Below are 22,977 nucleotides of genomic sequence, written 5' to 3'. Positions count from 1 at the left end.
CACAGCTGGCAGCTGAAGTCAAACCCCTGCACACCAGAGGGGAGAGTGCTGGCAGGTGGTACTTGGTCAGTGAGGCTCTGAAGGGCTTTCAAAGAAGACTCTAATGTTACATCTATGTTACATAACATAGAAGTTGCACTTGGTATTTAGAAATGGTAATTAGAAAAGGCTTACAGAAACTGAAATGAGAAACATTAGTGCCTCCTTCAAAGTAGAACTGATGCTGATTAATGTAGGAGCCATCTTGACTAGGTGCCTATTTTGATTTAGGCAATTAAGAGCTTACTAGTTCAAACCAGTTCACAATGAGAATGTGAATCCAAGATTTACTGATGTGCCTCTTTTCTTTCTTCTTGCTGCTATGAGCTTCTCTTCTTTTGTCTTCACCTTCTCTTTTTTGGGCTTGCCTACAAGAGAAAGGCATACTCATAAAGTTACAATCTACTTGTAAACCAATAGTTAACTCCAGGCATTCACTCAAAGAGGGGCAGTAGATGGATACTCATGGCTTTGCCATATTGAACAACATCATAAGGATTTTTTTTTTTTTTTTTTTTTGCAAAGGACTCAGTTTTTAATAGCTACATGAACAGAGTGGAAGGAAATATCTTGCACAGAGGCAGCAGTTCCTACTTCTGTTCTGTGAGTGCTGTGGATTGGGCTGTCCTAGTAGGGAAAAAGCCGCAGTGGGCAAGAGCTGCTCCACAGCCCAAGGCAGAGCAGCAAGAGCAGCAGTCACCTGGTGCTGTGCTACCCTTGCCCAGCAGACTGGGGCTCCTGCAGAGATCAGGACCATCCCCCCAGCCTTTCTTCCCATTTGGAGGTTGCAACCTGCAGAAGGAGCTGCTGGACTCTCTTTGTTCTGATGTAGGAAAACGTACTGCTTTGCAAGTTCTTCCTGCTCCTAATTGACCTGATCTAACCTGAAATAAGCCATTTGTATTCCTGCAGAGGAATACCAGGGACTCCACGTGGCTTTTTGCCCAGGTTTAACTTAATTTCTTTAAAGCAAACTGCAAATTAATAGTAGTGTAACTTTCCTGTGCAGGCAAGCCCTTAATCTAATTGGAACATGTAAAACAGCATTTGGGAAGACAAAGCAGTGCATAGACTTGGAGAGTGAAAGAGGGAGGCAATATAATTTGGAGTCCAGTGGGGATGATGCAGAAATCTGAATGCAGAGAAATAAAAATTATTAAGGTTTTTAAAATCCAAGCTAGCAAGGAGTCTAGGGATGCAAAAACATAGAGCCCAACTCAGAAATTTTCAGTGTTCAGAGAATTGCCACATTCTCTCCATTCATTCTTCCACTGGGGAGAACAACCCTTGTCATTTTAGTCAAAAAATATTCTCTCTTCCATCCCCTAAAAGTCTGAGTCCAAATTCATGGCTTCACTTTCCCCTGTGTCTGATCCTCACGTAACAAGACATATTGCTCATATGTCTTGAACAATGTGTTCAAGAAATATGAACAAAACTATGCTTGTACTTCCTCAGTTCTCACAGAAACCTGTGACTGCTTGATCTTGTCACTAAACCATTACAGAAAATAAAAACAGGACTTCAGTAAAGAAAGAAAAAAAAATGAGAGAGACAGAGAAGCCTTGAGTGCTGCCTCAGATAAAGACTAGTGTATGTTTGAAGTGACTAAATCTTTTGTGTGTGCCCTGCTCTAGAGTCATAACTTATAAAATTTCCTGATTCTGTCTCTCCTTTCAGCTAAGAGTCCCTGCTTTCTGTAAACAGTCTTTTGTGGTTTTTCAGGACAAGATGAGAATTTCTTTGAAGCTTGAAAACAAACTCCAGGCATCTCTTTGGAGAATAATCATGAATCTGCTCTCCACTAAGCCCCCTCCAATTGATTGTGTGCATTCCACCTACCAGTCTGGGAACATGGAGAGACAAGGGAAGGGGAGCCAGCAAGGCTTGGGGGGCAGCACTGGCCAAAGGATGAGCAGCTCTTTATCAGATTGCCTTCAATTCTTCATGTGAATTAAAGGCATTATGTGCTAAGATTGAGGATAGAGGTGTACTCAGCAAAGGCAGTGATAGTACAAAGTGGTGCAGCACTGGGGAGTATTTTGTAAGAATTCTGTCAAATGTTGTCCAAGCACAGTTTAGTAATCACTGGAAATGCCAGTGAGAGGAACCATTGGCCCCACACACTGAATAAGATTCTACCTTTTGATGCTGAAAAATGTCCACAGAAATTCAGGAACTGATCAGATGGAACATGTGGAAATTATGCTGCTAAAGACAGATCTCTGATATAAAGGAGAGATATTTACTGTTGACTAAAGACTGTTTCCAAATCCCTTTACTAATTTCTGGCTGGACACCATTAAATTTATATTTTGATTACCCTATCATCTTACAGTATTAAAGACTCACAAAAATACAGTATGGGGTCTTAGCCTCATAGGCAGCTGTGTAGAACAAGAACCAAGTCTTCACTACTGTGACTTGAGAATTACATCCATGGTGGGATCATTTTTTATCAGACTCTGGATGTCTGAGCTGCTTTACCATTAGTGAAATACCTCCTTTCCTTAGAAGTGAGTCCATAGCTGTGTACAGTGAGAAACCTGCTTGTTAAGATGTTCAGCAGTGTAGGACCTGTTGATAGTTTCAAAGCAGATAAAGAAACTCACGTACACAAGGTCAGTGTCTGTCAGCATTGGGTAAAACACTCAAAAACTCAGATACAACTTCATAAACACACTGACTTCACAGCACACATGGCTTGGTGGCAGTGGGTGATATTGGCTTCCTAACACAACCTCCTCAAGACTCAGTTGCATTTTGTGCTGTTTTGGGGCTTTCAGTGGAGCCTTTCAGAACTCCTGCCAGATGGGGCTCTGCAGGTGAAGGAATACCAGATTTGGGAACTTGCTGGGATTTAAGAACTCAGTGTCCAAGAGCCCAGCAGTGTCAGCTTCTGAGGAGTTTTGGTTGAGCCCACTGGCAAAATCTGAGTTTAACATGAGCAGGGCTTGTGAGGACTCTGGTGTTGACTCAAGTGCTCATGAGCTGCTCAGCTTCCTCCAGGGAATTGTGTCTGAGTCAGCTGTGGGAGAATTAAAAGTGAAACTGAGAATAGTCCTGCTTAGTGCAGATGGCAACTCAGAGGGAAAACTGACTTCCCCAAGAACTGCCTTCCCTGACTGCAGGATCAAGGTTTAAATTGCTGTGATACTTCTAAAACAGCAAAGGATAAATTAATGTAATTTTCTAGTGCATATGAGTTATCACAAACAATGCCCTTGTTTGTAAAACACTGCAGACCTTGCAGGGATGTAAAGGGAACGGCACAATTGTTTAGAAGTTAGAATTGTCTGCAAAGTTATAAGAAGAAAAGGAATTAAAAGTATTACTTAAAACTTGCTTTCAAAAAAAAAAACCCCAAATTTGGGCTTACATCCAGTAATAGCTTCTTAAAAAATACAGAAACCTTTTCCTTTTAACTGTCAGGAAGCCTCAATGAAGAAACCTGTGAGCTTTTAGATGATATAAATAGGTGCACCTGGGGAAGAAACACAAGCATAAATCTTTAACTCTGGAGCTGTAGCTGGCTGGAGAAGTATTATGGAAGGTGAAAGCAGAGGACTGGTAAATATTTTGTTTAAGATTAGAGCATCACAGAATGCAGTGATTTGTCTGTGAGGAATATGTGTTGTTCATTCAAGCACTTGTTTGTGGATATTTAAATCTTAAATGTCATTTAAACTTTGTCTCATAGTGACAAAAACTTCAACAACAGTTTCTAACCTATTTTTAACAATTGGGCCTAATTTCTGCATCAGGAAGACTTTGGCTCTAGAGCTCCAATTTTAAGGGCAGGAAAAACCTAGGCAGAGATGGGCTGTTTAATGTGTGAGTACTGTGGAAAAGTCCTGTCTTGTTTTTAAATTCCATGACGAGTCATCCTTCTGGAGAATGGGTCTTCCGTGTGGTTTTCTTCTTGGAAGAGGCAGGAGCCTGAGGAGGAGGAGGGAAATGGAGGAATAATTGCAGTGTGAGGATCAAGGACAGCTCAACCCCGAGTCCTTTTCCCTGTGCTCTCACGGCCCCGGCCATGTCCTGATCCCGAAGCACGTTCATCACTGCTTTTACTGACCCAAATTCAAGGAAGCAGCTTTACTATTCTGTGTCAGCAGGCTGTGAAAGAAGGGAATGGGGTTATTTGTGTTATTTTTTTTCCTAATGACAGTTTAATGTTAACTATTTGACTGACGCTTAGTCTAAAACTCCTGATGAATCCAAGGTACGGCTATTTGTGGATGCAGAGATAGCTGGCAAAACTGACACTACAAAGGGCAGTCCTTTGGCACGTCAGTGTGTTCGATGGCTGAGGGGCTTGGAGAAAGAGCTGATGAAGATGTGGTGACTACCGGAACCCAGCAGCAGTGCGCTGGGGTGAGCGGCTCACAGGGCAGCAAGCACAGAGGATAGTCTGAGCCCTGCAGAGCCGCCGGTTGGCGTGTCCAGGCCTGCTCTAGGGGCAGGCGGGGGCAGGAGGGAGGCCGGTGTGTTCCGGGCACAGTCGCCCCTCCTCCCCGCCGCGCCGCCATTACGCGCTGCGCCACTGCCCACCGAGGGGGGAGCGACAAGATGGCGGCGGCGCCCGCCCACGTGACCCAGGGCCCGCCTCCTTCTAGAGGTGTCTGGGCCGCGCGCGCGCGCGTAGTGCGCTCTCGCGAGAGCGGCGAACAAAAGGACAGCGCGGCGCAGGCTGTGTGTTGGGGTGAGGGGGAAAAGTGTGTCGTGATCTCGCGAGAATTCGCCGCCGCTCTCCTCCCGAGCAGAGCCGGGCGGGAGCGGGGGGAGGGGAAACCTCGCGGTACCGCCGGGGACTCGGCGCGGGCCCGGCGCCCCGAAATCTCGCGACAGCTCCGGGAGCGCGTCCCTCACCAGCCGCTGGGCTGCGCGGAGTTCTCGCGATAGCACCGGGAAGGGAGGGCGGCGGGGGGGGGGGAGGGGGGGGGCGGTCGCCGTGCGCGCTGAGGTCAGCGCGCGCGGCCGGGCGCGCGGGGGGCGGGGCCTATATAAAGGCTGGGCCCGCGGCGGGGGGGGCTCAGTCAGGGCAGCGATTCGTGGCGGAACCAGTGACACCCACGGCAGCGACCTCCCGGCCCAGCGGATCCCCATTTCTCGAGGCGGAGCGGGACGAGCCCGAGACCGATCTCTCGTTATGAGTCATGTGGCGGTGGAAAATGCCCTCAGTCTAGACCAGCAGGTGAGGGACGAGAAGCGGAAAGGCCGCTCCGTTACCCGGAGGAGGCGCGCGTCGGAGCTCTTGGGGCAGGGAGGGCGGCAGGGACGGTCGGGAATCTTCGCGCGGGGCTCCGCTCCTCGCTCCCCGGCGTTGGTGTCGCAATTCCCCCCGCGGTAACCCCCACCTCCCCCCCTGCGCGGCCTGTTGTGGCGCACTCGGTCGTTGCGCAGTTAACGCTGTGCGGCGGCCCCGCGCCGTTCCGGGCCGCCCCCCGCGGGGGTGCGTTGTCCCCGTGGCCGGGGCAGCGTTGCGGGGGTGTGGGACCGCCGGTGCCGCCTGGCCCGGCCCCGGTCCCGCTTGGGCCCCGTGGCCCCCGCGCCGCGCTCGGACCCGCTTTGTGTGGGAGCGCCGGGAGCGGCAGCGGCCCCCGGCGGCCGCAGCGGGAACTGCAGCGCGGGGGGAGGAGGAGGAGGAGGAAGGGGCGGTCAATGGCCGCCATTGTGCGGGGCGGGGGAAGGGGGGACACACACACACACACACGACACCGCGCTATGTGTGACGCCCCTTCCCCGGGGAGGCGGCGCTGGCGGCCGCCTTTGTTCGAGCTCCGGTGCTGCCGGGCCCCGGTGACGCAGTTGGGCCTGGAGTCGTGTTGGTCCGCACCATTTTTTTATTATTTTCTTTACATTCCTGCATCCCCCCCCCTCCCTCCCCGCGCTGGGCGGGATCGATGGTTATCTATGGTTATCCAACCCTCGGGCGAGGCGGCAGGGGCAGGAAGAGCCCCATCTGCCCGAGGGGCAGCGCTCTCCCTCGGCCTCTCCCGCGAAGTAGGTCATGGAGACGATCCTGCCCTCCCCTTTCCCTCTCCCTTCTCCCCCGCGCTCCCCCCGCGCCACACGTGACGGGCGCCGGCAGCCGGATTAGCCGCTCCCGCTGCGCCGGGAATCCAGCCCGCAGTGCCGCACTGAGATGGCGCCGGGGCTGCGCCACCGGGGCCCCCGGCAGCGCCGGGGAAGTGTTGCCCCCACCGCGGGGATCCACTGAGAGAAAATTCATCCATCGCTTCTTGCTGATTGTGGAGAGCCTTTAAAGTGCTGTTAAAAATAAGAAGCATTCTTGAACGCTGCGTTGATGCTTCGATCAACTAGAAAGATGGCGTTTTAAGTGGTAGCTCTAAAGAGGATGTTACGATGTCAGCCGTGGGAGAATTCGTAAAGAATTAAACGCTCCTGCAGCTGAGCGCTGGAAAGCACAAGGCATTGGAGTCTTTGCTTTGGACTAATTCAGCTCATGTTGGAAAATACCTCTGCGCAATACAAAATTTATTTGTATTTAAACATGCCTTATTTTTCTCATACGTGTTTATAATCCCTGACATGCAAACAAACAACTGTAATAAGTTGGTTCTTAAACTTTATTGGTTTCCCGCTGCTTTCTGCTGAAATGAGTCCATATTGTGTTTGACTTAACACCTCTGAGCGGCACACCAGCACTGCGTAAACTGAACATCTGTTGGGTAACTTTACTGTGAGACCGAAGGCTATAAAGGCTATTGTTGTTTTTGGAAAAATAACCCAAAAATGTGTTTGCCAAAGATGTCGGCAGACATCACCTAATGTTTTGGGGGCAGTAGTTGCCTCAAGTGTGAAGACTGTAATGTCTTAGTAGTGTTAATGCAGCTGAAATTACCTTGAGTCTCTACAAGTAAAGTGCCCAATTAAATTGGCATTACTTCTGCTGAAGTTTCTGTAGCAAAAAAAAAATTGTCACTGACCCAAATCCGAATGCATTTGACTGAAACAGACTGAAATTCAGTCTTATTTAAAAGGGCTCTTTAGCCTGCAGGTAGTGTGAAGCAGAAGTCTGTGGTAGTGATTTGGTGGGTGTGAGATACTCTGCTGGCCTTGCTGCCCGTGTGGGTGTCTGTTTATTGGTGGTTATAAAAACATTAAACATGATACAGCCTGAGTAATAATAGGAAACCTAATTTGGCACGATATAAAAAAAAAATTGCAGTAGCTCGTTCTGATAAATGAAAGGGTTCTTTTGTATCTTAGCATAAATTCATGGTACAACATGTTGATACTTGTCTTATTTCTTCTAGTTTTCTGGTCTAGACTTGAATTCCTCAGACTCTCAGAGTGAGGGAAGTTCTACAAGCAGTAAGTACATGCAAATTCTCAAGCTTACAAACACACTTTTAGAAATTGGGGGCTTGCAGCTGTGAAAAGCAGTTTCTAAAGCCAAAGTTTACAGAGACTGATGAGGAAATAGGAGGTTGCCAGTTAAGCTTGCTTTGAAAACACTGTGTGTTTTAGATAGAAGTACTTAATTTTGTAGTGGTACAGTATGTGTGCACATTTCTGAGGCACTTAATTAGCTGGAGAGAACTCAGTGTTCCAGTTCTGTCCCAGATTGTCAGTTGCCTCTCATCTGAGGCCACTGACTGTAGTAATGTGGTGATTTGTCTTCTAAAGATGCCAGGTGTAGAGCAGGAATGTCAACTCTGCTGATCTCAATTCACTGAATAGAAAGTGATATTGATATACAAGGCTTAAGTATGTTAGGAGGGGAGAGTCTTCCAGGAACTCACATTCAGCTTGTGGCTGGTATTTTCTCATTCATGTTGCTGTAGCAGACAGATGTTTCTGGATTGTAAGTGAGGAATGCTATTCAGAGGCAGTTCGTTGTGGCTTCTGGTTTGATCTGACCTGAACGGAGGGGATGGGTGAATTTAAAGGGAAGGAAAAATACTGGTAGTAGTACTGTGAGTGCCAGTATTTGAATGTCACAGTAAATACCTTGAGCTGCTCAAGTATCTGGCACCAGCTTAAGCCTTAAGGGGTTCCAGGAAGACAGGTTTTGTCGTAGACACTGTAACACCCATAAATGGGTGTGGGATTCGGTCAGGAACACAAGACATCTGTGCCTTAAACCAGCTGTCTAAGTGTGTATGCAGGACCTTTAAACTTCAACTGAGAGCATGCTACCAAGTGCTGTATTAAAGATTCTTGTTTAAAATGCTGCAAGAGGCCTTAAAGGCAGATGTTTTTACTAAGCAGAAGCTGTCGTTGACGAGATGAGCATTTCAGGGTGTGCTGACCCCACGGGCCTGTAACACTGCCTCTCTTTTGTCCTTCAGAAGGCCGATACATTCCTCCTCACTTGCGGAACAGGGAAGCTTCAAAACAGGGTAAGTATCAGAAACACTGTGGCAGCACCAAACTGGCTCTGGCATCTCCAGGAGCAGGCTGTGGGGGTTCTGACAGTACTGCTGAAGGCAATTACACACACTGCTTGACTGTCCTGTGCTGCTTTTAGTGTGCTCTTCTAGATCCCTTCACCAACTGATATCCTAAGCTCAAGTTCAGTATCTAACTGATGAAATACCTTCTGGGTCTGTGTAATGATTAGCTGTGACTGAAGCAAGATGGAGTCTCCTGTCTTAACTTGCTGTGTAATCTTGAGTGTTGGTCTGAATGGATTTTGTGGGTACTAGTTTTTCTGCTAGTGACAGTGTTGTGGAAGTCACAGCAATCAGTTGTTTATTATGAACAAACAGCACAGTTTCACTTTGTAAGTGCATACCTGTACACAAAGAGGTGTCGTCCTTTTTCAACTTCGTGCAGTTTTTATGGAAGCCCCTGGGAGTACTTGCAGAAGGAAATGGAGGCTGTTGGTGAAGCAGACAAGAAGTACATGACCTGTTTTGGTCACATGTTTACATAGGTGTTTATGTTGAGAAACTGCCCTTCCTCCTTCTGTTTGAGTCTCTAAACAGAACAGAATACAGAAGAAACGTTTCTTGGAACACTTCAGTGAAGTAAATCATGACTTTTCTGTGTAAGATCCCAAGGGGGAAGGTGCTGCAGCACATGTTGTCATGTCTGGTGACTTGGGTGGATATGAGAGAAGCATTTCCTCTATGAAATGCACCAGAATGCAGCAGCTAAAACACTTCCTACAGTGCTACAACATAAGAAATTGAGGTTTTGTGGCATGGGAGGACTTGGATCTCATCTGTATCTAAAGCTGTAAACTTTCACAGATTCTTCTCCATACTGCAGGAGGATGGCTTCCATTATGAGTGGGTGGGAGGGCAGTCATTATATGCTAATATATCTCACAGTGATTTTGGAGCTATATCACTTTTAACTGACTAGATGAGAAAATGCTCCATTCTAGCCTTAAACCAGTTGAAGAAAGAACAGTCTGTTTTTGTCTTGCCTTCATATGTGTCCAAGCTAGTATTGGGTTTTCAGGGTTTGGGTTTGTTTTTTTTCTGTGGTTTTTTTTTTTTTTTTTTTTTTGTTGTTGTTTTTTTGTTTTGTTTGTTTTGTTTTTCTGGAGTTGTTTATTTGGGTTTTTTCTTCTGTTTGGTTTGGGGTTTTTTTTTGTTATGTAAAGAAGCATGGCCTGAAGCACCAAGTGATGAACAGCGTGTTACCAGAGCTGAATGTTCTGGGCAAAGGAGAAGGACTATTGGTTGGCAGCCAGTTCAGTGCTCTTGTTCCCAGTCACACCAACCTCAAATATGAGCAATCTTGCAAGAAACTTGACTTGCCAAATCTAAAGGATTGTGCAGGTTTCTCAAAAGCAGGGATCAGCTCTAAGGTGGTTGTGAACATTTGCTGTTCATAGATTTCTTCTTCTTGTATGATGTTTAGTACCTAAGTTTTGTGGGCAAAAGATGTATAACCTTGACTTCTACCATGACCTATTATGGGTAGGACTGGCATTGTACTTGTGTGCAAGATCAGAGTTCAGACATGGCACTGTGGGTGTGATTACATGAGGCTTTTCTGAATACTTAAGCTTCACCTTGCAAGAAGGTAAATAGGTCACGAGACCATAATCTGACCTGTGGCTTGTCCAGTTAATAGAACTTTGCCTGCCAACTTCCCTTGGTAAACCTAATGTTCAAAAATTGCCTTTAAACCTGAGTGCTGTACCACTGGCATCTTCCTGGTTTCCTGGGACAGGGTTCATAATTGCTGAATAGAAAAGTTCCAGTTCAGCATCCTCTTGGAAGCATCACGAGTTTGGGCTTGTAAAGCTGAGCTATCTTGTAGGATGATTTGAAGTCTGTTCTGCAGTTGTATTTCTATTAAAGTCAGGTTTGCTTCTGTTTACATAACTTAAAGATTTCTTCATTGAGGTGCATTGGAACTTCTGAATTTTGGCTCCTCCTTGGAATTTTTAGTGACAGATTTTTCAAAGCTTACACATGAGGCAGCAGCCTTGCATGGTAGTGTTTAACCACACAACAAACTCTTAAAGCAGCCTTATAAGTGTGGTAACCGGATTGGAAAAATCTTCCACTTAGCTGCAGATCTGTCCCACTAGTACAAATCTATTATCTTTGTAAGTGGGGAGTAGGGCAGTACAGAACTGCAGGAAATAACAGCCTGCATCAAAATAATGTTCTTAGGTTACTTAATGGCAGTTGATTTCTAAGCTGTGGCAGCTCAGTATGCAGGGCTGCCTGGCCTGAATTGTCTTGCTTCCATGAGCTCACTTGGTGATACTAAAGCTTGTTGTCATTTAAGTTTCTTCTTAAACTTCCTGGAAGCAGCTTCTGGATATTTAAACTGTAATCTGATCTATAGTAGATCAAAAAGTAAATGTTAAGAATTCACCTTAAAGGTCTTATCCTCCCTAAAGGAATCTATCATTCTGTTCCTCCTATCTTAAAAAAAAAAGATTATTGCTACTTTATGTGGCAGGTTTTCAAGTGAGCTGGCAGTGATTAGTGTTACAAAACGTGAATTAGAATACTGGTTGAGGGAGATGCATTGACATCTGTAATGCTGTTCATAGGTGCAAGGGGTACAGAGCTGCTCTGGAAGTTGATTAACTTAGTGAGTTCTTATCCCTGCCATGAGGAAGGTGTGCTGGATGGAATCTCTACAGGTTTTTACTTAAAACCAAAAGCACTGACATTTTAAGGAATTTCCTGGTAGTCTTTAAGCAGCATTGTAGTCATTCTCTTCACTTTAGAGGAGTTGATCTCTGGTCTGTTATGGGTTTTCTCAGGGCATTTACTTCCAGTTTTAATTTACCATTTCATGTCTGAAATTCTGACTATTATGCCTGTCATTTACTTCAAATTGACTTGTGTGGCCTGGTCCTGTGTTCTGTGCTGATCCACAAATAAAGGCAGAGTAGGAATGCCAGACTGAAGGGCCTGGCATTGGTGAAGCAGGATGTGCACACCTGTCTTCGGTGTAGAAGTTGCTGTGCTACCTTAAAGTTTTGGCAAAGTACCAGCTTCAGAAATGAGTTATTCACCTGCTCTAATGAGCTAGGTGAATGAGGTTACTTTGTAGGCTATTTGGAGAAAAAAAAATTGACTCCTTGGTAGAAAATGTGAAATAGTGTCAGTTAAGTTTTTTCACTGTTAAGAAACTACATTTATATCTCTGAAGATGGCTCTGTCAGTACCACTGCTGTTAGATCTCATGGCAGGATGACGTATCCAAATAGTTGTAGTGGCCTGAAAGTTACTCATAATAAAATCTGTATTTAGCTATCTTTTAAACAAGCCAAAATAACCTTCTTGAAATTAATATCTTTAAGGACTATACTGCTTCTTTAAGCACTTTGGAGGTCTTAAAGTGTATTCCATGATCTTGGGTACTAAAACTGAATGGATGGATTGTTTTTGGTGTCTGTTTCAGTTATCCAGACAAAAGAGTTACAGTGAATCACAGTAGTTTTCTAAAGTTCCCTTGTGACCTGTACATTTCTGGATTCTGGGTACTAGAATTCTTAATTAAAAAACAGAGAGGCAAGGTGAATGGCACTCTTTAGAGAACATGGAAAAAGGTAGGGTAATTCTGGTAGCAAAACCTTTTCAGAGAGACTGGGCCTAGAACAACCCCTTTCTTTGGAATGAATTTGTTCTGTGGTTGCTGTTATTGTCTCATGAATAGGTCTGGACTGGTTTTGTGCTATGGAGCTGGCAAAGCATGCTCACAAGAGTGACATTATTTGTTTATCTGTTCTGTTATTTAACTTACTCTCTGCTGGAATCCCATAGCTGAGATCAAATACGTTGCACAAAGTTGGGGAGGTTGGACCTCTGAAAGAGAATTTAAAATTTCTTAGTCCAGAAACAGAGTAGTGTTTAAAGCTTCACATTTCTGCTACCTCACAGGCCCTGGTAGCAAAAGAAAAGTGTGGTTTTTTTTTACTCTGGTATTGGCAAGCTGAGGTGCTTTGTATTCTTTTGAGTTAACGTAAATAAGTAGGCACCTGCTGTAGGCAAAGGTAGAAGTGCTGTGGAAAAATACAGTGTGGTTAATTTGTTGTGAAGAGCTTCATATACCTTCTCTGAGTATGGTGCTGTTAGTTATAGCCTGTGCAGATCACATAGCTTTGTGTACTTGCAGGATGATAAAACATTCTAATCTCTGTTTGGATTTCTGATACCATTTATTGATCTGAGAGGCCTTGTTAACCTCCAGAAACTAAATGTGTAGTCAAGGATTTGTGTTGGAGAGATGACATAGACGAGGCTTGGCAAGACTCAGCATCTTAAAGTTTCTTCTGATACCCATCTTTCTGGGGTAGGCAGCTAAAATACTTGTACTAAGGCAGGTGCATGTTTTTAAAAAAATCCAATGGGCTTGTGCATGCAGGGAGCAATTTCAGTTCTGATGGTTGGTGAGAAATGCTCAGTCCCTTGTTGAACAAGTCTTAACATTCATGCATCTTGTGTTCATGAAGGAATTCAGTCCTATAGATCTTTCAGTGAAGGTTTCATGGGCAGAGGTGTTTTTTCTTGCAAAGGCCTGTGCTGTGCAGTGTTTGGCTGAACTGCCTGTGTGTGCTAGGTTTCGATAGCGGTGGCTGGAGCTCCAGGCGAGACAAGGATGCCTACAGCAGCTTCGGCGCGCGCTCCGACCGCGACTCCAAATCCAGCTTCTTCGACCGCGGGACCGGCTCCAGAGGAGGGAGGTGAGTGCCTCTTGGTCTGGGTGTGCACACTGAGTCTGCCTCAGCTCTAGCACTGCACTTGTAATCTTGATGTTAAAATTAGGGTTCCAGGTGTGAGCAGCATGAGGTAGGAGGAGCCTGGGAGGGGAGGAGAGAGGGAGAGAACCTTGCCTTTAAAGCTACGTGATGTCAAAGATGGGCAATTTGCATGTTGAAAAATGTGCCCTGTAGTCTGCCACCAGCCACTCACTGCAGCTGTAGTGCCTGGCTGATTTCAGCATTCACCAAAGAAGTGCTAGGTGGGTGGCTACTTCCAGGAGAACCATGAAGAGCTGTTGGGAAGCCCACACAATACATCACTATGGATTTTTTTTTTATTTCAATATTTTTTTCTTGTTTAAAAAGTGTAGTTAATAAAACTGGGTGAGACTCTTGCAGGTTCTCTGCCTTACTTGAGCAGTCTTACACACATCATGCGTTGTATGCACAAGTGTGGTGAGAGTGACCTTTACCGACTACTTAGTAAAGCTGACCTAGTCCTGTATCCAGACTTTTCTCAAACATGATTTACCAGGCCAAAAACTAAACAGTTGAGGTAAGGACTTCTTCCACCTTCTTTCCAAGTCAGTAATACAGGTGAGCTCCCTCTTTATGCAATAATTATATGACATAATGGAGGTATTTGGTCACATGTGCGGTGGGGGAGTAAAGGAAGAAATTGTAGCCCTGGAGGGTTTTGTCTGGACATGGGAAACCTGTGTAGAATGAGGCAGAGGAAAGGGTGGGGGGAATACAAAATAATGCTGCTTAGGAGGTTTGAACAGAGCTCCCCACAAAGAAATGGCAAAGACTGAGCAACTTGGATTGCAGCTCCACTGGCAGATGGCTGTTTATATTTGTTATGCTTAATCAAATAAAACTGGTGATACAAAGTTCACTGTGTTAAGCTAAACTGAGCTCTGAAATCATGACAGACTCTCCTGTCTGACACAGAAAAATGTGACCTGGTCTGATGGCCAGGACTAATTTCTGTGCTTAGGTCAAGAAGCAAGTGTAGATAACCTGCTGTGCTGATTCTGAATTGTTCCACAGTTGTGTGTGATATACACAGAGCATACAGTGCTGCATTGTTATGGCTTTGATTATGCATGCCAGTGCCCCCTGTTGCTGGGAAGGGTGGTCTGATTCTCGTGCTGTGTTTAGATACGAGGAGCGTGGCAGAGGTGGGGACTATGACCGGAGTGGCTTCGGCAGATTTGACCGTGGCGGCGGGAACAGCCGCTGGTGCGACAAATCAGATGAGGATGACTGGTCCAAGCCTCTCCCCCCGAGTGAACGCCTAGAACAGTAAGTCATGGAATACTGATTGATGGGAGGGGGTCATTTGATAATTCCAGCAAGTAAAAATACTTTACTCTTTTGTTTTTAGGGAACTCTTTTCAGGAAGCAATACTGGCATTAACTTTGAGAAATATGATGATATTCCTGTTGAAGCAACAGGCAGCAACTGTCCTCCACATATTGAAAGTGTAAGTTTTTTTTTAAAAGTCTGTTATGCTAATATATCTAATAGTGACTATTTTGATGTCTTGATGTCTGGAGTTTAGGGAGGAAAGGGAACATTGTCTTCCCTTCCTACAGCGAAGCTGTTTTGCAGAAGAGAGTTGCATATGATGAACTAAGGGAAGAAATTGTGTAAGCTTTTTCAGTTAGCACTCATAGCTTACTTTTTAACTGTAATTTGTCCTTAAACAGTGAACCTGTGAAGAGGTGCTGACTGGGGAGCAGTTGCTAAGGCATGGGCAGTGTTATGCTAAGCACAGTGTGTGCTAGTGCAGTCTGCACTTCAGGCTTGGCTGGCTTTTTTAAGAATTGCTTAGAAAACTGAACTAAGTATCTATGTGACTGTAACTTTATAGGCAATTTCTATTTGAGGGGCTTAAACAAGAGGTATATGTTATATAAATGACTTGTTAAACTGAATGTTGTGTTATATGGTAGTTGAAGAGAAGGATTCTGATGTTACTCCTTTTAAATATCTTACAGTTCAGTGATGTTGACATGGGAGAAATTATCATGGGAAACATTGAACTCACACGCTACACCCGTCCTACTCCAGTCCAGAAACATGCAATACCTATTATTAAAGAAAAGAGAGACTTAATGGCCTGTGCTCAGACAGGTAAGTCAGTAACTCTTTGCTGTTCAGTCACAGTAGAAGTGGGGTCTTGTCTTACTGCAGGTTAGAGGTAAAACCTCCTGTGCACTGTAGAAATAGTTGTGTGTTGGGAGCTAATTTTAGTTTTATTCTTGCATCTTCTTTAGATGTGACTTGACTAGATTTTCTGTGTTTGTCCTGAGACGTGTTCATGTCTTAAACCACATTTGCTTCAGAGTTTTGGGCTGCTGAGGGTGCTCCAGTGCCACAAGTAGCAGCCATAGTCCAATGCAGGTGTTATTGGGAGTGTGCTCCTGATACAGGGTTAGTGCTGTAGTTGATAGTAACTCTTAATTAATACTGGCTTGTATTCTACTAGGGTCTGGGAAAACAGCTGCATTTCTTCTACCAATACTGAGCCAGATATATGCAGATGGTCCTGGTGATGCCTTGAGAGCAATGAAGGCAAGTATTTAAATACCCAGTCCTGGGAAAGCGATGACCAGTGTCATAGGTTTGGGATTTTTTTCCCTCCCTACATGAGCTGATGTGTGCTACTGAACACAGTAGCTGATCTTGAATGTTGTCATCATTTTGGTATGATAGTCAAGCATCTCAGCTTCTTGAAGACTTCAGCTGTTTCTCTTAAAAAATCCAGACTGTGGATTACTTTTTTCCCTACCTGAGGAGTTGGATGCATAACTGTCCAATTTTTTTAAAATGAATGGTTTTGTTGTTGCATAAGTTTAAAAGACAGTTCCCTTGCTACCAAAAGCTATTTGGTCACACATCAATGTCATGGTAAATTCAGAATAGGAAGTAACTGCTTCTGTGGCTGTTACTTCTCTGCTGCTGAAGTTTGGGATTGCAGTGCTTGTTGTAGAGACCAGGGTTGTGCAGCTATTGCCATAGTAACCCACAGCTGAACCTTGGGCACTGTAATAGAGCTGTCTTCAGGGGCAGTGCTCAGATTGGCTCTCAGCCATGCTTGGTCTTTCTTAAACTTGATGACCTGTCTTAAATATTGCCTGTAGTAGCTTTTTCCTTTCCCTTTGTGTTTTGGATGCTCATGCCAAGGTGTTTTTTTTTCTTTCTTCAGGAGAATGGGAGGTATGGGCGCCGTAAGCAATATCCAATCTCACTGGTCTTGGCTCCCACTAGAGAACTGGCTGTGCAGATCTATGAGGAAGCCAGAAAGGTAGATATAACAGTTTATTATTATAACATAGCTCAAGTAGAATTTTTTTGGTGCTAACTTCCTTTGCTTTACAGTTTGCATACCGCTCCAGAGTTCGCCCCTGTGTTGTATATGGTGGTGCAGACATTGGCCAGCAGATCCGTGACTTAGAACGTGGGTGTCACTTGCTTGTAGCAACTCCAGGACGGCTGGTTGACATGATGGAGAGAGGAAAGATTGGACTGGATTTCTGCAAGTAAGTGTTGCTTGTCCATGTACAAATGACTTGAGCAGGATACAGTTAAGGACCTCAGATTGGAGCTTTTGGACTGTCTAAACATCTAGTTGAGAATTCGTAACCCAGTGCAGACACCGGAGCACAGCTTACAGAAAAATGTTCTGAAGATGTTTTTTTTACTGCTGTTTAGGTACCTGGTCCTTGATGAAGCTGACAGAATGCTTGATATGGGGTTTGAACCTCAAATTCGTCGAATTGTTGAACAAGATACTATGCCACCAAAGGGGGTTCGTCACACCATGATGTTCAGTGCTACTTTCCCCAAGGAAATCCAGGTACTTAACGAGAATTTAAATACTTTAAAAGCTCATAAAGCCAAAGAAATTTCACCTTTGAAAGAAAGGAAAAAGTATTATTTGATTTAGTTTTTTTTCCCCCTCCTGCTTTTTAGATGCTTGCTCGTGACTTCCTTGATGAATACATCTTTCTGGCTGTTGGCAGAGTAGGTTCTACATCTGAGAACATCACACAGAAAGTAGTATGGGTGGAAGAGCCAGACAAACGATCGTTCCTGCTTGACCTGCTAAATGCCACAGGTAAAGAACAGATGCAGATAAAAATTTAGAATAGGCAAATCTAATGACTCAAGCAATAAGAATTTTATTGATTAGGTGAATGAAAGGGTATTTTGTTGACATGCAGTGATACTGGTTAAATGCCAGTATCAAGTTGATGTAAGGATGTCTTAATAAAAGAAGGAAGGGAGGTCCCCAGTGACGTTACTTTAGAATAAACAGGCAGAGAATTGAAGCTGCCTCTTACCAGGTTATGGAGTCCATATTTGTCTGTGCAGCTTTTCTTCTGCTAACTTGGGCTTTAATTTTTATTAGGTAAAGATTCCTTGACTCTGGTGTTTGTGGAAACTAAAAAGGGGGCAGATGCTCTCGAGGACTTCCTGTACCACGAAGGCTATGCCTGTACAAGTATCCACGGAGATCGCTCCCAGAGGGACAGAGAGGAAGCACTGCACCAGTTCCGCTCTGGCAAGAGCCCCATTCTTGTTGCCACAGCAGTAAGTGAAATCTGTAAAACTCGAGCATGTGAGCCTATTTCTTGGCCTGTGGAGTCTTACTGAGGTTTGACTGAATCATTTAACCACTAGGTAGCAGCAAGAGGACTGGATATCTCAAATGTAAAGCATGTCATAAACTTCGACTTGCCAAGTGACATTGAGGAGTACGTACATCGCATTGGCCGTACAGGCCGTGTAGGAAACCTTGGTAAGTATCACCTGGGGTTTTCACAGACAGCACTTCATACCTAAACTGACAACTGCAGTCATATAGGCTGAGTAATAAATTTCAATTAAGTACTTGAGAGAAGCCTGTGAGCTGCTTTCTGTGACCAAAAACTGGTCACTGCTGTCTAGCCACTGTGGAAAGTTTACCAGTTCCTTTGGGTAATATTCTTAGTGCCATCAAAAGACTCTCTTACTACATGTAAGCCTGGTGTCTGCTGTGTCTGTCAGTCCACATGATTTTGTGACTAGCTGTGGTGGAGTAATGGTCTCAAACAGCTTTCTCTTTAAGTAATTGTAGTGTTTTCAGGCTTGGCTCTAAGGAACTGGAATGTGGAATGGGTTTTAAGTGCTGTGGTGTACTTGGATTGTGTGGAGCCAAAACTGAGTATCTCCTTCAGGTCTTGCCACTTCATTCTTCAATGAGAGGAACATAAACATTACAAAGGACTTGCTTGATCTCCTTGTGGAGGCTAAGCAAGAAGTACCATCTTGGCTGGAGAACATGGCCTATGAGCAGCATCACAAAGGAGGAGGCAGCCGTGGGAGATCTAAGAGGTAAGAGGCACAGCTTTGGCTAGAGATGTATATTCAGTCTGTTAAGAGACAGTTCTGTTATTGTTTCTCAGTCTGAAAATACACTTAGAGGATGATAAGTGCAGTAGAAGCTGAGCTTGGTGTGTGCAAAGGTGACAGGGTCTGTCTGGTTCTATCTATTCATAAGGCAGTTAACACATGAAACGTCTTTCCTTTTAAGCAAGCAGCTAGATACAGCAGAGATAGAATGATGTTATCAAAAACCATTTTAGAACTGTAAAAGCAGCTATAAAACACAGAAATGCATACCCCTCCCTGTGCCAGAGATGTACCTTAAACAGCTGTTCTTATGTTCAGGAGAATGTAATGCAGTGCCTCCTGACAAAACAAGGAGAGAGAAAAGAATGAAGGTGTGAGGCCACTTGTTAAATAGTTTTGCTGTGGAAACCTGAAACACTGTGATACAAACCTTTGTTTCCTGGCTTACCAGGGGTAGGATGAGAGAACACTTCTCTTAATATAGTTAACATGATCCAACCACATTTGGTTTGGTGTGAGTTTTTTTTTGTTTTCCATTTTGCAGTATGCTTATAAAATACTCATTGTGTACATCATAAGATAGAGTCATAAATGCATCATTTAAACACTGAGATAGGGTTGGAAATCTTTTAAGCGGCAGAGATTTCACCAAATCAGATCTTTCCGGGTAGCCTTGGGATGCTTGTAAAGTGTGCTCACCTCAGCAGTGGCTGTTGGCCTGCTGAGGTTGGTACCCAGAGTCAGAGCACATGACTCTCAGTGTGTGCAGTGCTCAGAATGCCCTCTGTTTGTTGACCCCAGTGTTTGTTTGTCTCCTGCCCTCTGCAGCAGTCGGTTCAGCGGAGGCTTCGGAGCCAGGGACTACCGGACGAGCAGCGGCTTTGGCAGCAGCAGCTCCAGCAGCAGCCGCTCCACCAGCAGCCGCAGCGGCGGGAGCGGCAGCCGGGGCTTCGGAGGTGAGAGGGAGGGGCTGGCCAGCTGCACACACAGTGCTTGCTGGGCTAGAACTGGGTGTGATCTTGGAATAAGAGATCAACTGGTGCTTGTCACACAGTCTCAGCACGCTGCTTCACACACAGTGCTTGCTGGGCTAGAACTGGGTGTGATCTTGGAATAAGAGATCAACTGGTGCTTGTCACACAGTCTCAGCACGCTGCTTCACACACAGTGCTTGCTGGGCTAGAACTGGGTGTGATCTTGGAATAAGAGATCAACTGGTGCTTGTCACGCACTCAGCATGCTGCTTGGATCCTAGTGCAGGTTATCTGATTGATGGTTTGATGCTACCTGCCTTTCCAGTGTTATTTTAATGTTGTGCATTTGGCAGTACTGCTGGGTGGGGTTCTTTAATAGACAGCAGATACCTGGGTTGTTGTGGTAAAGGTGCAAATCTTTAGAGTTAATTAAGCGTCACTTTCTCTTGCCTTTCATAGGTGGTGGTTATGGAGGCTTCTACAACAGTGATGGATATGGAGGAAACTATAACTCCCAGGGGGTGGACTGGTGGGGCAACTGATCTGCTTGCAGCAGATACCCCACCAAACAAGCTAATATGGAAACCACATGTAACTTAGCCAGACTATACCTTGTGTAGCTTCAAGAACTCGCAGTACATTACCAGCTGTGATTCTCCACTGAAATTTTTTTTAAGGGAGCTCAAGGTCACAAGATGGAAATAAAGGAACAAGTAGCCCTATCTCGAAGGTGGTTTTGAAGACTCTTATTGCTGTAGTCAGGATTAACTCCCCTCCCACCCATCCCCACCCAGAAACTGCATTTATAATTTTGTGACTGAGGATCATTTGTTTGTTAATGTACTGTGCCTTTAACTTTAGACAACTTTTATTTTGATGTCCTGTTGGCTCAGTAATGCTCAAGATATCAATTGTTTTGACAAAATAAAAATTACTGAACTTGGGCTAAAATCAAACCTTGGCACACAGGTGTGATACAACTTAAACAGGAATCACTGATTCATCCATAATATTACAAAGAAAAACTTATGCGGTAGCCTGCATTAGGGCTTTTGGTATCTGCAGATTTGAAAAATAAAACATCTTGAAGCATATCAATGCAATTAGTTTCTAATGTGGCAAAACTGTACTAAGTTAAAGTTCTGATTTGCTCACTCTATCCTGGATAGGTACTTAGAACCTGATAGCCTTTAATAAGCCATTCCAGTCATGATGAGATGATGTATGGATACATGCATACATTAAAAGCACTGTTTTTGAAGTTAATGCAAGTAAATACAGCAATTCCTTTTTCAATATTTAGGCAGATCATTAATGTGAGCTAGCCAAATGTGGGCAGAACATTACAGGGAACGTTTAAAGGTCTGATAACTTGAAATAGTTTTTAGGAGAATTCATCTATTTAGACTTTTTAAAAATGCCTGCCATATGAAATTGAAATGGTAGAATGGCTGACCATGGCAGTGATTGGTCCTCCGTAAGGGCCTGACTGAATTTTTGGTCTAATAACGCATGCTAGTGTTGATGTTTTTTGGTCAAGAGGGTATGAACAGGAAGAATTATGCAGCAGGCTTTATTTTAATGCAGATTCACATTACTCTGTTCAAGCTGCGTGGAGATGTTAAACTGGCTTACTGTAGACTTTGTAAAATGGCTCCAGAAGAGTAACAAACAAACCTGAGATCACAGAGGTTGGAAATGTACATAAACTGCACAAGGTTTCAATTCTGCTATTAAAGTGCAGTTTTAGTCAGTTTTAGTTGCATAGGTTTCCATTGTATTTATAGTCTGTTATGCTAAATCTGGCCAAAGATAAGTATTGTCCACCAGAAAAATGCCTCTGCCACTTGGAATTTCTGTGCTAACTTTGCGGCCAGAGCATTTAACAACTAATCTACAGTGGCATAGGAAAATGGCAAAAATCTCCTAAAGTGCAATAGATTTTTTCAAGTGTATTGTGCCTTGTTCTAAAACTTTTATTAAGTAGGTGCACTTGACAGTATTGAGGTCATTTGTTATGGTGCTATTTCAAGTCTAGGTTTAGGCCCTTGTACATTTTGCCCATAACTTTTTACAAAATACTTCTTTTATTGCACATTCAGAGAATTTTATATATGTCTTGTGTGCGTGTCCTTAACTTCCAATCTTATTTTGTCTCTTGGAGATTGAACGCAGCTTGTTTAAGGAGAAGGAAATAGATTCTAAAACTTATTTGGGACCATGGGAATGATAGCTGGGAAGAAAACTATTTGCACACGACAGATTTCTAGATACTTTTTGCTGCTAGTTTTGTGTAATATTTATTGAACATTTTTGACAAATATTTATTTTTGTAAGCCTAAAAGTGATTCTTTGAAAGTTTAAAGAAACTTGACCAAAAGACAGTACAAAAACACTGGCACTTGAATGTTGAATGTCACCGTATGCGTGAAATTATATATTTCGGGGTAGTGTGAGCTTTTAATGTTTAAGTCATATTAAACTCTTAAGTCAAATTAAGCAGACCCGGCATTGGCAGTATAGCCATAACTTTCTGATAGTAAAACAAAAATTGGCAACTTAAAATTAAACATGCCAAGGTTTTGATACACTTGTCTTAAGATATTTATGAAACACTTCTAAACACTGATGTGAAGTGTCCAGATTCTCAGATGTTTGTTGCGTGAGTTTTGTTTAGTTGTGTGTTTTTTTTTTCAGTGAATGTCTGGCACATTGCAATCCTCAAACATGTGGTTATCTTTGTTGTATTGGCATAATCAGTGACTTGTGCATTTTAGCAAGTTTTATCAGCCAGCAATATTTTCAGTTCAGATACAAGGATTCAAACCAATATGCAAGAATGGATTTAAACTTGCTGAATGTGAAAATTGAATTTCAAGTCACTGTAGGTTTAGAATTGCTTATTGTATTAGTTTAGATGCTAGCACTGCATGTGCTGTGCATATTCTTGATTTTATTAAAATAAAAAAGTTGAACTGCACAGTCTATTCATTTGTGAAGCGTCACTCCTGGTTTCTGAGCTCTGTAGCCCCAGCAGTCTCATTCACGTGCAGCTCTGGAAGCAGGTGACTCTAGTGTGGCACATGTCAGTGTGGTGGCAGATGGCAGCCAGGCTCAGGGCTGTAGCTGGAATAACCTAAAGTGGCCTGTGCCCCCCAGTGCAGGGTTACTGTCAAGTGTCAGAGGTGAGACAGACAAAAACCACCTGGGTTTGTTCATTAGGGGAACCAAGTGAGGCTGTGACAACCTAATTAAACCTTGTGGAGTTGGGCTTGCTTCCTCAGCCCCTGACTGCTCATCTCACAGTTGTCCCTCTGAGTTTCACAGGAGTACCTTGTTAGAGAGCCTTGAGTTTTGGGGTCATACTTGTTCATTGTTCGTAGGTATTGAAAAGCCAA

General features: G+C 44.1%; 1 protein-coding gene across 1 annotated transcript; it reads left to right on the top strand.

The window, feature by feature from the left end:
• Positions 1-5,075: 5,075 nt before the first annotated feature.
• On the top strand, positions 5,076-22,559 carry DDX3X (DEAD-box helicase 3 X-linked). The gene is made up of 17 exons (XM_036389593.2): positions 5,076-5,236; positions 7,323-7,380; positions 8,361-8,411; positions 13,057-13,180; positions 14,363-14,506; positions 14,589-14,688; positions 15,206-15,341; positions 15,697-15,782; positions 16,417-16,515; positions 16,590-16,750; positions 16,923-17,067; positions 17,184-17,328; positions 17,623-17,804; positions 17,895-18,012; positions 18,431-18,587; positions 19,434-19,561; positions 20,039-22,559. Exons 1-17 carry the CDS (start codon positions 5,192-5,194, stop codon positions 20,119-20,121), a joined length of 1,962 nt encoding a protein of 653 aa, XP_036245486.1. The 5' UTR covers positions 5,076-5,191; the 3' UTR covers positions 20,122-22,559.
• The last annotated feature ends 418 nt before the right edge of the window (positions 22,560-22,977 follow it).

The sequence above is a fragment of the Molothrus ater genome, chromosome 2 (assembly GCF_012460135.2).
Source record: "Molothrus ater isolate BHLD 08-10-18 breed brown headed cowbird chromosome 2, BPBGC_Mater_1.1, whole genome shotgun sequence".
In the NCBI taxonomy this organism is placed as follows: Eukaryota; Metazoa; Chordata; class Aves; order Passeriformes; family Icteridae; genus Molothrus; species Molothrus ater.
The sequence above is the reverse complement of the archived record's forward strand: the minus strand, read 5'-3'. Positions and strand labels throughout refer to the sequence as shown.

What these genes read in the sequence shown, in the direction of transcription:
- DDX3X (XM_036389593.2), top strand. Translation starts at nt 5,192, where the DNA reads ATGAGTCATGTGGCGGTGGAAAATGCCCTCAGTCTAGACCAGCAG. An exon ending in TCTATGAGGAAGCCAGAAAG is followed by an intron (nt 16,516 to 16,589) that starts GTAGATATAACA and finishes TTTGCTTTACAG; the next exon opens with TTTGCATACCGCTCCAGAGT. An exon ending in CCATTCTTGTTGCCACAGCA is followed by an intron (nt 17,805 to 17,894) that starts GTAAGTGAAATC and finishes TTTAACCACTAG; the next exon opens with GTAGCAGCAAGAGGACTGGA.